Source organism: Ranitomeya variabilis, chromosome 3 (assembly GCF_051348905.1).
Source record: "Ranitomeya variabilis isolate aRanVar5 chromosome 3, aRanVar5.hap1, whole genome shotgun sequence".
In the NCBI taxonomy this organism is placed as follows: Eukaryota; Metazoa; Chordata; class Amphibia; order Anura; family Dendrobatidae; genus Ranitomeya; species Ranitomeya variabilis.
The window spans coordinates 451,833,618-451,850,941 of NC_135234.1; the positions used below are offsets into that span (position 1 = coordinate 451,833,618).

The following is a 17,324-nucleotide window of genomic DNA, read 5'->3' on the forward strand; positions in this document are numbered from 1 at the left end:
GACGACACCACTGCAGCCTCTAAACAATCACTTGAGCAGTGGCAGAAAGGCAGAGCTGGACCTGGGGAGGGTGAGTAAAACGTTTTTTGTGTGTGTACTTAACAAATCGTTGGTCGATAGAGTACAAATCTCTATTACTGATCATAGTAAATCTACTCCCTACTAAGAAGTTATTTTATAATGCATATTTTACAATGCATATGCATATTTCCACATGTGTGCATGCATAATTTCTCTCTTTTTAATATTTTAACCAAGGGCTAGCTCATAGGGTGAAAAACGCTATTCCCAGAAAATCCCTTGTCTCTAAACCTAAACTATGCTGTAGCCTATTGTATAATATGATCAGTTAATAACTTCTCTATAAATGTATCCATCCTTTTCATATAATATTACAATTATTTGCATTTAAATACATGAAGAAATAAACTGTGTGAAAATTGCACCACAAAATAATGAAAAGAAGTATAAAAAATTCAGTGAGCGGAGATGTAATGAGAGAAGCAGGCATCATCACCCTGGGCCACATATCACACCTGTCTCCCCAGCAGGTCACATTGAGCTATGTCTAGGCAGGCTGTATCTACACTGTGCAGGGCTGGATGAGTTGCAGCTTTGGAGGGAGAGCTTGTAGCAGAGAGTGAGGGAGTCTGCTGCTAATCTGATCAGTTGGAGTCCTGATCTCTGGCAGGATGCAGTCAGCCTCTGCTCCTACAGCTGTATTTGATGCCACAGGTAAGCTTCATTGTACCAGTCTTGTAAATTCCCATTATTATGGTGCCAAATCAGCAATCTTCTGCAAAAATGAGTTGATTGAACAATGTGTTTGAAGATTAGACAGGTGCATATGTGACTTTTTAGTTTCCAATTCATGTTCAGGTTATCAAGGTTTTTTTTTATGTAAGTGAAATGAATGTCCATGTATATCTATTTTCTGAATTTGTAAAGTATTTATGAAAATATTACACATTTATAACAGAACAAACAAAAGTCTATAAGATAGATCCAGTCTTCAATACCTGGACACTATTATTTTGTGTAAATAGAAAAGTGTTAAATATTTTATGAGGTTTCTGCATTTTATTTGTTACTAAATCAGATATAATGTATGTCTATTGTTAACAATACAAATAAATCTATTGTCTTTATTCATTTTTTGTGTGGTGGCACCATTAGCCTCTTATGCACTCCTTTATCACTGTTGTTTCTCTGAAACTTTCAGCGACCACCCCGAATCAATTAATGTCTGCATACGTTTCCATATAGCACCAATTTATTTTGTAGTATGCCTAACTGGGTTTTATAATGCTACCGGCTTAAAAAATATATAAGATTGTTGTCCGGTTGTTTTTCTTTAACAAAGTAATTCTCACAAACTGATCACTTTCATGTAGAGCAAATATGAAATGTCACAGTTACAGTAAGCTAATACGGTAGGTGCCTTTTGGTATTCTTTAAATCAATAATTCACATGAAAATAAACAACTTTATAATATGTCTTATCACAGAAATGTGCTTTCTCCTCCTGGATTTCACTCTCAGTTCACAGGTAAAATCTGTACTCAGTGATGAAAAATGTTATTATTATTGAGCTAGGACATAAGAGTTGGTGCTTTTAAAATTCCTTGGAGAGGTGGAGCAGCTAGAAGCAGTCATAGACATTCTGCTGCAAGTTCTCCTGAAATTACAGTTACATTTCTCCTTAGAACTTCTGAATTCACTGAAGGCAGATTTTACCCATAAATTGAAAATATTGGGAATGAATGATAAGTCCAGAAGGAGAAAAAAAGCAGATTTCTGTCACGTACGTGGATTGTGGACCGACTGCGACCAGTCCGGGCTTACGCTTGGATGGGTGTGGCTAAGCGTCCATCTGGTTTTCGCTAGAGTTCCTGATGGTGGAGTTAAGCTTGAACTGCAGGTGGCCGTCAGATTCCACTCCAAGAGCAGTCCCTGGTAGTGCGGCAGCTAACCTCAAGGGTCAGGATTTCAGATATGGACTTGGAGTCCAAGGCATTACTGGATGCTGATGCAGTTTCAGACAATACGGATCCTGGAACACTAGACAGGATGAACACTGGTGCAGGTTTAGACAGTGCGCATCCTGGAACACTTGACAGGTTGGACACTGGTACTGGTTCAGGTTCCACCGGAGCAGCTGCAGGTTCAGGTACCACAGGAGCGGATGCAGCTACAGCCACAGCGGTTTCAGGTTCAGGTATCGCCAGAGCGGCTTCAGGTTGAGGTACTGCCAGAGCGACTTCAAGCTCCAGTAATGTTGGAGTGGCTTCAGGTACTGTCGGAGTGGCTTCAGGCTCAGGTACCACTGGAGCAGTTTCTGGCTCAGGTAATACAGATAACAGGTACAGGTTGGGTTCAGACTATGCAGGTTCAGCAACAGGTTCAGGTACTCACAAAATAGGTTCAGGGATCGGTGCAGGAATAGGTTCATGGGAATTGACAACTAACCAAAGAAGGGAGCATGCCTTAAATACTAGATACCTCTCAGCTATTGGCTGGGAGCAGTGAGTATGTCGATGGTTATTTTTTAAGTTCATATTCATTTTGATTGATTGATCAGGAAGAGTGATCTCTCGAGTTTACCGCAACAGAGAGTAAGAAGACTGCAGTGTCTGATTTCTACTATTCCCTCACTGATTAGAAGCATTTCACCTTCACATTATATTGTGCAGGTTTCTTTTAGCAGTGCAGGGGTTAATCTGCTCAGCTGAAATCTTTCCTGTATTAAGGCTCTCAGCTGTTCACTGTCAGCCCCTCCTATCTCCTATATAATCTGGCCCATGGCAAGCACTCATTGCCAGAGATAGCTTATGCTGCATGTTTGGAGATGGTGGTTGGTGATTGTTGCTTGATAAGGCTTTTGGGGATTTATCTGAGGCTGTTGCGAGGTGTTGGGTGTGTGCTAACTCACTTTTTCTCCTACTTTGATGTTATCCCCATCCTCTACTCTGTGGTGTTTACCTCTGTTTTTTTGAGTGAGTATGATTGGTATTTTCCTTTATTCCTGCTTTTTTACCTTGTTAGTCTGGTTGGTGTATTATGGTACAATACTACTCCCCTCTTCCCTGGGTGGGGAAGCGGTTCAGACATAGGGTGGATTCAGGCGAAAAGGCAAGGTACGTGTCCCCTGCGTCTTCACCATCAGAAGTAATGTAGGCAACAGGGCAAGCTTGGGCGCCCCTAGCATTAGGGACAGGGAAGGAGTCAATGGTCACAGGATTCATGACAACAGAGTCGTGACACGTGATTTGACAATTGTAATGGTTTCTTTTTGACTTATAATTAAACTAAGGCTACAATCATGTAAATTTTTACATCTGTGGGAAATGGACTTAATTTTTTTTTCAAGTGTCATCTGTAGAACCTCTGTTTTGCATCCATTTCTTTATCATCCATTTTTAAAAAGTTAAGAAGGTAACCTGTTTGAACTTTTATTTATTAACTTAAAGAATGGATCAGGGAAAAATGGATGAATCATGAATGCAACACTGAAGTACAAAGTATTTTGTACGTCTTTCATCTGTTTTATACTTTAAAGAGAACCTATCATTAGATTCATGCTGCCTGAACCATGGGCAGCATGGATCAAAGCCTGACTGCACAATGGGAGCAAGGTGTGTTTTACCCTGAAACTCTGTGGCGTTTCAGAGAAAACGTATTGAAGAAAGCCTGATGTTTTTTCCCCACATTGCTCAAGTTGATTTAAAGGTCTCTCTCAAGTGTATACTTAGGACTCGGAGGAGATCTGTCAATAAACTGGAGTGGTGCAGGGAGAAGCCAACCGGTTGGTCATGCCAGACTAGTCAGGTCTCTCCTTATAGTCCCTGGCTTTCTAAATTATGTTATATCTGAAATGCCACAGAATTTCACATTAAGACATACCTGGTGGCTATTGCCAGCTAGGCTCTTATTCATGCTGCCCACGGTTCAGGCAGCATGAATCTAGTGATTGGTCCCCTTTAATGGCTGAATCTGATCTTCAAAATGGATGAAAATAGGACATGATCTGAGTCTCACGGACCGGAAACAAAAATCGATTTTAAAACAGATATGTTTGAGGATTAATAAACTCTGTGTGGTGCCCAAGAAAAACAGGAAGCATGTGGATGTGTCACATGGATGTGTTATTGTAGCATTAGGGCAAAAGTGTGGCTCAGTGGTCAAGCATCATTATAGTACTGGAGGTGTAATATTGAATCTGACCAAAAAGCAATATGTAGAGCCAATTTTTTTTATATAATTTTATATTCTTTAAATTGTCCAGGTCTTGTTTTGATAGTCTAGTTAGCACTCACCCTTGAAAAACATAACGTGTACGAGCGAGTACATTTAAAATCTATTACTATAAAAAAGTATAAATAACTGTAAATGACATTTTTAGACTCCTGTATAATGGGGGAAATACTACTTGCTTTTACAGACACAGCCATCTGAACACAGTGATCAGATAGTTTGTAAATTATTTAATGGTCACACAGTGGTGACATTAACACCTCTACTATAATGTTACTTCAACATATCACTTACGCCATGCCTGCAGTTAATGTAGGAGCTGCAAATGGTGATTACTAAAGGTAGGTAATACTGCAATAAAAAAAGTGGGAAGAAAATAAATCATATTAACAGTATTACATTAAAAGTGAATATGAACCCATGAGAATTTTACATATTTCTGCAAATAATTTACCTAAAACAACATAAGATGTTCACACGAGTCATACAAGTAGATATAGAGAACCAAATCAAACAAAAAAAACAGCAATATTAGACTTTGTCACTTTTTTATTGAGGAAAATGATCCAGTTATTATATGTCTGTGAGTTGCAAAAGTATCTAAACCTTTGCTTTCATTATTTGCATGCAGCAATAAGTGCATCTAAATGTTTCCGTTAATTGTTGATTAGTCCTGCGCATTGACTTAGAGGAATTTTAGCCAATTCCTTCCTGCAAAACAGTTTCAACTCTGTTATATTACTGTTTTTTTTTCCATGAACTGCCCACTTCAGGTTCTTCCACAAGATTTCTATAAAATTAAGGGCTTGCTTACACTGGCATGTAATACAGAGGTGTGCAATGCGAGAAAACATCACATTCTACTCTGATCAATGTTATTAAATGAGTCAGTGCTCATCTGCAAGTTTTTTCTCAGCTCAACTCGCCAATGCAAGTCTATGGGTGCGAGAAAAAAGTTGCACGACACACGGATCATGCATGTGGCATCCAATTTTTATGCACACATCACAAAGGAAGCCCGACATTTCATCAGCCAAGCACAGCAAATTAACAGCCCAACCATTAGAATAAAATAGATACAGTAGATACTGTAGAATAGATAGATGTCATGTAGAAATTTAATGCTACAAGTCCTCTATATGTCTCATCTATATGTCCTCTCATTTTTTGGCATCACAGACTTGGCCCTATCCTGGATCTCGTCATACCTAACAGACCGGACATTCAGCATCTCCCACTCGCACAGCACCTCACCCCTTATCTGTCAGAGTCCCGCAAGGTTCAGTCCTAGGGCCCCTGCTCTTTTCCATTCGGCCCTGCTCTTCGGCCTCGGACAGCTCATAGAATCTCACGGCTTGCAGTATCACCTCTATGCTGATGACACACAGATCTACATCTCTGGACCAGATATCACCTCCCTACTAACCAGAATCCCACAATGTCTGTCCGCTATTTCATCCTTCTCTGCTAGATTTCTAAAACTTAATATGGACAAAACAGAATTCATCATCTTTCCCCCATCTCACTCGACCTCCCCCTAACGAACCTATCCATTAAAGTAAATGGCTGCCCACTCTCCCCAGTCCCACAAGCTCTCTGCCTCGGGGTAATCCTTGACACTGATCTCTCTTTCAAACCACATATCCAAGCCCTTTCCACTTCCTGCCGACTTCAACTCAAAAACATTTCACGGATCTGTGAATTCCAAGAATCTGCAAAAACCCTAGTCCTTGCCCTCATCATCTCCCGCCTTGACTACTGCAACCTCCTGCTCTGTGGCCTCCCCTCTAACACTCTCGCCCCCCTCCAATCTATTCTAAACTCTGCTGCTCAACTAATACACCTGTCCCCCCGCTATTCCCTGGCCTCTCCTCTGTCAATCCCTGCACTGACTCCCCATTACCCAAAGACTCCAGTTCAAAACCCTAACCATGGCATACAAAGCCATTCACAACTGTGTCCTTCATACATCTGTGACCTCGTCTCCTGGTACTTACCTACACGCAACCTCTGATCCTTACAAGATCTCCTTCTCTACTCCCATCTTATCTCATCTTCCCACAATCGCATACAAGATTTCTCCCGCGCATCACCCCTACTTTGGAACTCTCTACCACAACATATCAGACTCTCTCCTACCATCGAAACTTTCAAAAAGAATCTGACAAGCCTACAACCCGCAGTAACCACCGATCAACCAAGCCACTGCACGACCAGCTCTACCTTCGCCAACTGTATGCCCACCCATCCCTTGTAGATTGTGAGCCCTCGCGGGCAGGGTCCTCTCTCCTCCTGTACCAGTCGTGACTTGTATTGCTTAAGATTAATTTACTCGTTTTTATTATGTATAGCTTTCTTACAGCTATGAGAGCTCTTTATAGAGCTCCTTCGGCTTGTATTAAATTTCCATACCGTATCTCCTCTATCTTTCGGATATTGAATGGGACAAGGCAAGGTTACCCGCTGTTCCCCCTAATATTTGCCATGTGTACAGAGCCATTAGCCACTAAAATATGTTAGAATCCTAATATTTCAGGATTAGATGTCAAAGGGAAAAGTTTTCAAATTTCTTTGTTTGCAGATATCCTGCTGACCCTCACTAATTTACATATTACATTACCCAATCTTAAAGAAGCTCTGAGAGAATTCGGACACTTATCAGGGTATAAGATTTAGGCCATGTGCACACGTTCAGGATTTCTTGCAGAAATTTCCTGAAGAAAACCGGAAATTTTCTGCAAGAAATCCGCATTTTTTTTTTTGCGTTTTTTTTCCGTTTTTTTCGCGTTTTTTTTAGCATTCTGCAAGCGTAATTAGCTTGCAGAATGCTAAAGTTTTCCAAGCGATCTGTAGCATCGCTTGGAAAACTGACTGACAGGTTGGTCACACTTGTCAAACATAGTGTTTGACAAGTGTGACCAACTTTTTACTATAGATGCTGCTTTTGCAGCATCTATAGTAAAAGATAGAATGTTTAAAAAAAATAAAAAAAATAAAAAAATGCTTATACTCACCCAGACATCTCCTCAGCGGCGTCCGTTCCTCTTCCTATAGCTGGTGTGTGCGCACAGGACCTTCCGTGACGTCACGGTCACGTGAGCGGTCACATGACCGCTCACGACCAATCACAGGACAGTGACGTCATCGGCAGGTCTTTCACCGCACACCAGCTACAGGAACCGAAGCGACAGCATGCAGTGGAGGCGGGAAGACATCGAGGGTGAGTATAGGACTATTTTTTATTTTAATTCTTATTTTTTGACCACTTATATGGTGCCCAGTGCGTGGAGGAGAGTCTCCTCTCCTCCACCCTGGGTACCAACCGCACATAATCTGCTTACTTCCCGCATCGTGGGCACAGCCCCGTGCGGGAAGTAAGCAGATCAATGGACCCCTAGGTGTGCGGAATCCCCTGCAATTCCGCATTTTAATGAACATGTTGCTTTTTTTTCCGCGATGCGATTTTTTCGCGGAAAAAAAGGCTACATTTGCACAAAAAATGCGGAATACACTTAAAATAATAGGAGGCATATGTTAGCGTTTTTTTCGCGTTTTTATCACGTTTTTATAGCGAAAAAACACGAAAAAAACGCAAAAAATACTTAACGTGTGCACATGGCCTAATACCCTAAAAACGGAAGCCCTATCATTATATATTCCCCCCCTGAGAGCTTGGAGTACCTTAAAATAAACTATAAATTTTGTTGGAAATGTGAGTCAATTAAGTATTTGGGGATTAATTTACCTTCCTCGTACAATACTTTATACATCGGTAACTGCCCTTCACTATACAGTGATCTGAAAACCACTCTAGCTAAATGGATGTCTCACTCTATCTCTTGATTGGGGTGAGTGGCAGCGGTGAAGATGTCCCTGCTACCTAGATTGATATACTATTTTGAAACTCTTCCTGTAAAGGTTCCCTTGAGAGAATGTAAAGGGAACCTGTCAGCAGGATTGTGCTGAGTAACCTACAGACAGTGTCAGGTCAGCGCTGTTATACTGATTAAAATGATACCTTGGTTGATTAAATCCGTCTTATGGTTGATGTTTAATATTTATTTGATGTTTTCTATTAATTCTGTGCTCCATTGCGGCCTTTGGGGGGGACTTTATGTGGTGCTCTGCTTACATATTCTTCTGTATGGCTTATGACAGGTCGCTGATCCCCCTATTTTACATGCTGTATATCTTATTGTTTGGAGAGAAAAAAATCGGATTGCCAGTAGATGCTACTGCAACGGCACTGCCAGAGTCATATTGGTGGAGACCACATTTTTTCTTCCTCTAGCAAAATAGCGCCGGAGGTTGCGCCTGCACAGTAGCGTCTATCGCGTTCTGAATTATGCTACTGCATAGGCGCGGCCATCACTATTTTGAGGAAGATTTTTTTTTTCTCTCAAGCTATTTATGTCACTAAATAAAATGAATGCATGGATATTATAGATCTGATTATACTACAGTGCAGGCGCCGCCACCGACGCCGGCATTATGAATGTAATTTTTTCTCTCCAAATAATATGATATAGCGTATGTAATATATGGGGCAGGTCAATCTCAGATATCCGTAAAATAGAATATATGGCAGCCTCATTGAATGCTAAAATGGAGCTTTTTGAGACCATATGGGCTCCTTAGGAATACTTTTGGACCCTATATAATGGTTTATTTGTTCAGAACATTCAGGGTATGTGCAGACATTCAGGAATTGGCAGCGCTTTGCACACAGCACGTGTGCGCTGTGTCCAAAGCGCTGCCGGCTATTGAACACAGGTGATTCCGCATGTGTTCACATTGTACGGTGAAACTTTATCTTGTGGAAGCTCTCGTCTCTGCAAGATAAATAGACATGCTGCAGTCTGGAAAGACGTGCCACGTGTTTGTCTCCGCAGGTGAGCCACGGGTGTCTGTGCACGCATAGTGGGCATGGGATTTCTAGAAATTCCATCCACTATGCTGAAACAGCTGGACGCTGCAAGTACACAACGTCCAACCCCCAGCTTTTATTGATTGTGTGCACATACCCCCACAACTCATATTTCAGACCCCCTATGTGTTTTGTCCTTTGTCTTTAGCTAGCCCTTGTTTTTGACCCAGGTGATATGGTGGCAACTTACTCCGCACTGTTCCTATTGAATATGATGGATAATGGGCCTATAACGCTACATATAATTGAAATGTTTGTATGTTTGTACTCCTTTTAAAAGTGTGAAAGGAGCTACTAGATATAGTTAGGCTCCTTTTATTATTATGAGGAGTGGATCTGCCATGTCATTTATATAAGAATGTTTTGAAAGCTTATTGTTTGAGTTGAGTTAATTTCTTCAGTTCTCCACTTCTTCTCCATGTATCCGAGTTCCCTCTGCTGCTTATTCGGTAAGCGCTTGCCGAATAAGCGGGGACCCGAAGAAATTTGCTCATCTCTACTTATTTTATTAGTTACTAAGAATTTTCAATAAAAATTAAAGTTAAAAAAAAAGACATGGTTTTCTGGCTGTCTTCATGGATGACAATAATACAGCACATTTTAATCTCCTAAACTATTTGTTTCTCTGCTTACACCTTGTTTTGTGCTGTAAACACAGTGCCTGCAATGAGGTTGTTAGCATTACAATGATATGTTTTTATCCTGCCTTGCCAGTTCTGTATTTTAACCAACTGCAGAGTTCAGTTTCCGGGATCTCAGAACATATGTATTTCATCATGACATTTTAAATCTCACAGAATAATCTAATAATATAATATAATATAATATCAGTCTTCATATTATATTATTGACTATTTAAAATAATTTTCTATGTGTAATATGGAATACTGGAAACAATATCTGGCATCTGGAATGAAATAAGGAATTGATAGTATTGTGCTTACATCTGGATTTCATTGGGTATGCCTGCCCTTTATATTCAGAATTACTGTATATGAAGATAGCTGTACTCTGAAGTACTAAAAATAATATCTATTTTTCAATATGTACAAAAACCCAAATATTTTGGAATAACGATGTTTTCCTTTATTATTTTTGTATTCCTTGTTTAAAATTATTTTTTTGATATAGAAATTTCTTAAAGGGCACCTGTCACCCCGTTTTTTCAGTATGAGATAAAAATACTGTTAAATAGGGCCTGAGCTGTGCATTACAACAGTGTATTTTGTGGACCCCGATTCCCCACCTATGCTGCCAAAATACGTTACCAAAGTAGCCGTTTTCGCCTGTCAATCAGGCTGGTCTGGTCAAAAGGGCGTGGTGTCTTCCCCCAGATCTTGCTTAGTTTTCCTTTGGTGGCGTAGTGGTTTGCGCATGCCCAAGGTCCCGAATCCACTGCACAGGGGAGTGAAAAGAGCGCGATGTGCGTTATTTCCCTGTTGATCGGTGGGGGCGGCCATCTTCCTTTGGCCGCGCGAGCGCAGATTGAGCGCTCTGCTGCCCGCGGCTTCAGGAAAATGGCCGCGGGATGCCGCGCGTGCGCAGATGGAGATCGCGGCGGCCATTTTCCTGAAGCAGAATTCGCATCTCAGCTTCAGGAAAATGGCCGCCGCGATCTCCATCTGCGCACGCGCGGCATCCCGCGGCCATTTTCCTGAAGCCGCGGCCAGCAGAGCGCCACTTCTGCGCACGCGCGGCCAAAGGAAGATGGCCGCCCCCACCGAACACCAATGAAATAGTGCACATCGCGCTGTTTTCACTCCCCTGTGCAGTGGATTTGGGACCTTGGGCATGCGCAAACCACTACGCCACCAACGGAAAACTAAGCAAGATCTGGGGGAAGACACCACGCCCTTTTGACCAGACCAGCCTGATTGACAGGCGAAAACGGCTACTTTGGTAATGTATTTTGGCAGCATAGGTGGGGAATCGGGGTCCACAAAATACACTGTTGTAATGCACAGCTCAGGCCCTATTTAACAGTATTTTTATCTCATACGGAAAAAAGAGGGTGACAGGTTCCCTTTAACAGTCAAATCTTTTATACAAGTTCCTGTCCTAACTGCAGTCTGTAATGAGCTGCTGGATTTCTGGCTCTGGCGAAAATAACTATTATCTGACTGCAAACTGATGATGACTAAATGGTGTACATTGCTAGAAACCCGAATATATAATACCATACATCCCAGAATGTTCTCCTGCAGAAAGTCGACAAATTATAATTGTCTGTACAATTTAATTGTAGGCCATTTTACTAAACGGAAGAGGTCTGCTCTGTGGTTCACCATCTCCCTGCTTCTGGTGTCTCTTTTTATATTGACCATTGGCTTGGCTGCAACCACAAGAACAGAAAATATAACTGTTGGCGGTTATTACCCAGGGATAATTGTAAGTATGCTTTTATTCTGTTTGTACTGGCTTAATATGCAATATGGTATTTCATATTTTTTTCTTTATAAAAACTTGTAAATAACATTTCTAAAATGATTTAAGTACAAGTTTCTATATATCTAAAAGAACCATAAGTAATGATTATATAAATGCATGAAGATCCTGAAAATTGTCAGACTTCAATTTTAATTGGTGAACTGACAGCTGTGTACAAGGGGTAATGCTGCATGGTCAAGTGGGGAAATCTGGCATAGTTGCCACTGCATTCTGTCAGGGCACTGCTGTGATCCTTTTGATGCTTTGTTTGTGGCACGAGTTGTAGTTTTGAATGACACTGTTCATTTTACCATTCAATCTACTGGATAATGTGAAAAATATTCCTAGTGTGGTGAAATTGCAAAAAAACACAATTCTACAATTGTTTTTTGTGTTTTGTTTTTATGATGTTAATTTGTGTTGCAAATAAGATTCATCAAGTGTAATTATTTTGACGATACCAAACTTTTATAGGTTTTTTATATTTAAGTTATTTAAGCAAATTTGGTAATTTCTAATAAAAAAAACCCTGTAACTTGTGTCACCTCACCATTTTCCAAAACTTGTAAGGTTTTCATTTTTACATCAGTGGAGCTGTGTGAGGGCTTGCTGAATTTTTTGCGTATCAGGCTGATGTTTGATATCATTTTGATGTAAATACGACAATTTGATCACTCCTTTTTGCATCATTTGTAATGTTGCAACAACTGAAAAACTACTAATGTTCTGGCATTTTTATTTTTTTTCTCTTTGTGACATTTACCGATAGGGTTAATTGATTTTACATTTTGGTAGACTGGATGTTTACGGATACTTCATGTTTATTTTTAATGGTTTTTATTCCTTTATTTTTAATGGGGAATAGGTTGGCGTTTCATACTTTCATATATTGTTTTCATATTTTTAACTTTTGTTTTTACGTTATTTTTTAGTCTTCTTATGAGATTGAACTTGCGGTCATTCGGTCCCTTATACCATGTATTCATAAGAGAACGTATTATTCAGTATTTCACTGTGTCTTTGCATGTTTTAGGTGTATTTGATACAATTCCAAAAAAGTTGGGACACGGTAAAATGTAACTAAAACAAAAATGCTATAATTTTGAAATCTCTTTTATAGTGATATGTTATTCGCAACACAATATAGAACAGATATCAGATGTTGAAAGTTTGGACTTTTCCATTCCATCTGAAAAACAAATTACCTCATTTAGAAATTGATGGGAGCAACACATCTGAAAGATGTTGTGATAGGATTAACAAAATGATGGAAAAAAATAAGTGGTACTAATGAAAACAGCTGAACTGTCAATTTTCAATAAGTCACATTACTGTATAAAAAACCATGTTAGAGAGCCAGAGTCTCTCAGAGGCAAAGACCGTCAGAGATTCACCAATTTGTGAAGAACTATGTCAAACAATTGTGGAAGGATTTCAGAAAAATGTTCCTCAATATAAAATTGCAAATACATTGATTATCCCACCATCTACAGTATATAATATCATCAAAAGATATAACAATTCTGGTGAAATCCATGGTCACAGGGGATAAGGCCGACGGTCAGCATTAAATTCTAGTGATCTTCTAGCCCTCAGGTTGCACTGCATTAAAATATATGATTTGGTCCTGAAAATCCCTGCAGGGGCTCAGGAAAAATTCCAGAAATCATTGACTGTGAACCCAGTTCACCATGTTAAAGCTCTTCATGCAAAGAAGAAGCCATATATTGGCACAATCCAGAAATGTTACCGTCTTCTCTGGGCCAAAGCTCATTTATAATGAACTCAGGGAAAATGGAAAACTGTTCTGTGGTCACATGAATTAAAATGTGAAATTCTTTTCGGAAACAACTGACACATTGTCTTGCGGCCTCAAGAGGAGCAGGACCATCCAGCTTGTTATCAGTGCACAGTTCCAAAGCCTGCATCTTTGATGGTATGGGGTTACATGAGTGCCTATGGCATGGGCAGCTTACACATCTTGAAGGGCGCTATCAATGCTGAGCATTATAGAGAGGTTTTAGAACAATATGTTCTTCCATTCTGACCACATCTATTTAACGGTACATGCCCACAATCATGAATTGCTGCGGTTTTGACGCTTCGTATTTATGCAGCGTCAAAACTGCAGTGGCCAAATGTTACAGCATAGTGGATGGGATTTCTAGAAATCCCATGTCCACTGTGCATGCATGTGCGCCTGCAGATTACCGTGGACACTGACATGCGACGCATCTTTCAGGACTGCAGCATGTCAATTTATCTTGTGGAGAAGTGAGTCTCCGCAACAGAAATGTAATCAATAGAATGTATTGAATGTGGTAAATCTGCACAGTTCAGTGAACATATGGATATTTACTTGCGTTCAATAGACAGCAGTGCTTTGCACACAGCAACATACTGTACACTGTGTGCAAACGCTGCTACTTCTGGATCGTGGGCACATAGCCTAAGGGACGGCCTTGCATATTTCAGCAGGACAGTACTAAACTATATACTGGCTGACTACAGTCCAGACCTTTCTCCAATAGAAAACATTTTGCGCATTATGAAACTAGAAATCTTGCAAAACAAGAAGACCCAGAACTGTGGAGTAGCTAGAATCCTATATCAGGCAAGAATGGGACAACATTCCTCTCCCAATATTACGGCAGTCGGTCTCCTCACTTCCCAGATGTTTACAGACTGTTCTAAGAAGATGGGATACTACATAATGGTAGAGATTTCTACTATTGATATGTGTATATAATGTATTAATGTGTTGTGGTAGATCGGCTCACTTGGCTGCACATAGAGGCAGACACAGGAACGCTGTCTCTTTAAATCTTCCCCTGGTTTATTAAAAGTACTGAGTAAACCAGTGCAGTGTTAGCAAAACAAACACGGCCTTTCTGGCCTAACAGGAAAACAAAAGCATAACATATGGCACAGTCTGTGTTGCTGCAGGGATCTGTCTTAGGAACAAACAACAAAAGTTCAGCTTTCCTTATGATGGAAACACAGCTCTGCAGCTTGCACCTCTGTCCAGACACACCCAACACTGAATGAGCCAGAAGGTCCTTATCCTCTCTGGACTGGACTTCACCCACTCTACAGCTGTTCACTCAACCTAACCCTAAACATACATCACTGAAGCTAACAACTGCAATGATACATATCTCCCCTCCAGTACTTTGGCAATGACTTTGTCACTGTGTATATAATGCATTTTCATGTGATTACTTTACAACTGTGTACCAAATGGGAATATGCATGTAAACATATGTTTGTATATGAGGCCAGATGGAAGAATGCCTAATGAGTCTTCACTGTCAGTGTAAGTCCATGCTATACAGGAGTGGACGTATTATTGGTGCATTCTGCGCAGCCGCACAGGGGCCTAAGAGGTAAAGGGCCCATTTCCACCTCTAAAGCAGCAAGGAGCTTCTGTCATAACAGAACTATTGAACTGCAAAGGGCCAATATACTATTCTTGCACAAGGGCCCTTTTCTGTCTGTGTCAGCCACTGCTGCTAAGTACTCTTATTTGACTATGTATAAAATTTATAATCTTTGTTTTCTTTGCATCCTAAAACAGCTTGGCTTCGGATCTTTCTTAGGCGTAATTGGAATTCATCTTGTGGAGAACAGAAAACAAATGGTATGTATAATCTGTTTTCATTATTTATATGGTTAAACCCATCGTGCCTCAAAAGATGAACTCATGTTATCCCAAAATACAATAATTTGCTGTGAAAGTGTTTGATGTATATATATATATATATATATATATATATATATATATATATATATATATATATATATATATATATATATATATAGTAATACAGTACAGACCAAAAGTTTGGGCACACATTCTCATTTAAAGATTTTCCTGTATTTTCATGACTATGAAAATTGTAAATTCACACTGAAGGCTTCAAAACTATGAATTAGGAGTTTGTATGTTCTCCCTGTGTTTGCTTGGGCTTCCTCCGGTACTCTGGTTTCTTCCCACACTCCAAAGACATATTGAATTTAGATTGTCAGCCCCATTGGGGACAGTGATGATAATGTCTTTAAAGGGCTATGGAATAAGATAGCACTATATAAGCAAAAGCATAATAATAACAATTAGAAGCTGTTGTGGATGGTGAGATATGGACTCAAAGGTTTAAAGTATTGCTACCCTTTTTTTGCTCGTCAGTATATATATACACACACATATATATATATATATATATATATATATATATATATATATATATATATATATATATATATATATATATATATACACACAGTACAGACCAAAAAGTTTGGACACACCTTCTCATTTAAAGATTTTCCTGTATTTTCATGACTATGAAAACTGTAAATTCACACTTAAGGCTTCAAAACTATGAATTATCACATGTGGATTTATATACTTAACAAAAAAGTTTGAAACAACTGAATATTAGTGATGAGCCACCTCCCTAGTGTTCGGGTTCGGTTCGTTGAACAGGGAGATGTTCGACGAACTGTTCATCGAACATTCGATGAACACCGTCGAACCCCATTGAAACCAATGGCAGGCAAACACAAACACATACAAGCACATGGAAAACACATAGAAAACACCTTAAAAGGTGTCCAAAAGCTGACAAACTGCTCAGAAGACACAACAAACACATGGAAAAGTCACAACTACATATAGTCATGCGAAAAGAAAAGAGGTGGAGGAGTAAAAGGAGGAGGAGACACAGATATAGGCATGTCATGCCCTTCTAAAATCAAGAAAGGCTGGAGTAAAAATCTAAACTCACTCTACCAACACCCAGACGTCTTGACAAAAAAAATTTAAAAATAAATATCTTTAGGTAGAATGGCGGCGGGTCCATTCAGAACACTTTCCTTAGAAGACGTAGTGGTACCCCCGTTGGGAGTTGTGTCAAAAAATGAACCCAATACATTCAGACTAATCCACCATTTGTCATATCCAAGGGGCAGGTCAGTAAACGACAACATCGACGCGGAACCAAGTACAGTACTATGTACTGTACCTCCTTTGACGAGGCAATCAGGAGGATCAAGAAGTTGGTAAGGGGCACCCTAATGGCCAAAACAGACATTGAGGGGGCGTTCCGGTTACTACCTGTGCCTCCGAATAGTGTCCTCCCATTGGGCTGCTTCTCTGAAGGAGCATACTACATAGATCGCTGTTTGCCCATGGGGTGCTCCATATCCTGCTCACTATTTGAGGCGTTTAGTTGCTTCCTCGAATGTGTCGTCATGGATGTTTGTAAGGCGGCACATATTATCCATTACCTCGACGACTTCTTATGCCTGGGCCCAAAAGATTCGCCACAGTGTGAAAACACGTGGTAGTCCACCTGTGAGAAGGAGAGAGCTGGAGGGAGAGTGGACACCCCAGAGCCTAGGGGTTAGATTGAGAAAGAAAGAAGGCGGTGTAGCTTGCTTCATGGGTGGGGTACTCTGCTGAGTAGCAGAAATTGCTACTAGGGCCAAAAGGATTTCCTGGGCCAGATGCCATTACAAAATAGTAGTTAGGTAAACAGGCGGTGTAGCTTGCTTCATGGGTGAAGTACGCTGCTGAGTAGCACCAAATTCTACTAGGCCCAAAATGATTTACTGGGCCAGATGCCATTAAAAATAGTACTTAGGTAAACAGGCGGTGTAGCTTGCTTCATGGGTGGGGTACGCTGCTGAGTAGCACTAAATTCTACTAGGCCCA

The 17,324-nt window shown here is 40.3% G+C and overlaps 1 protein-coding gene across 1 annotated transcript in view; it reads left to right on the forward strand.

Annotated features, from left to right (window-relative positions):
- The first annotated feature begins 581 nt into the window (after nucleotides 1-581).
- Nucleotides 582-17,324, forward strand: part of TMEM255B (transmembrane protein 255B) — a 103,021-nt gene continuing 86,278 nt past the window's right edge. The window contains exons 1-3 of the mRNA XM_077296558.1: nucleotides 582-735; nucleotides 11,427-11,569; nucleotides 15,186-15,248. Of these exons, the coding sequence (XP_077152673.1) occupies nucleotides 693-735; nucleotides 11,427-11,569; nucleotides 15,186-15,248 (249 nt within the window). The 5' untranslated portion in view covers nucleotides 582-692. The remainder of the gene's footprint in view (nucleotides 736-11,426; nucleotides 11,570-15,185; nucleotides 15,249-17,324) is intronic.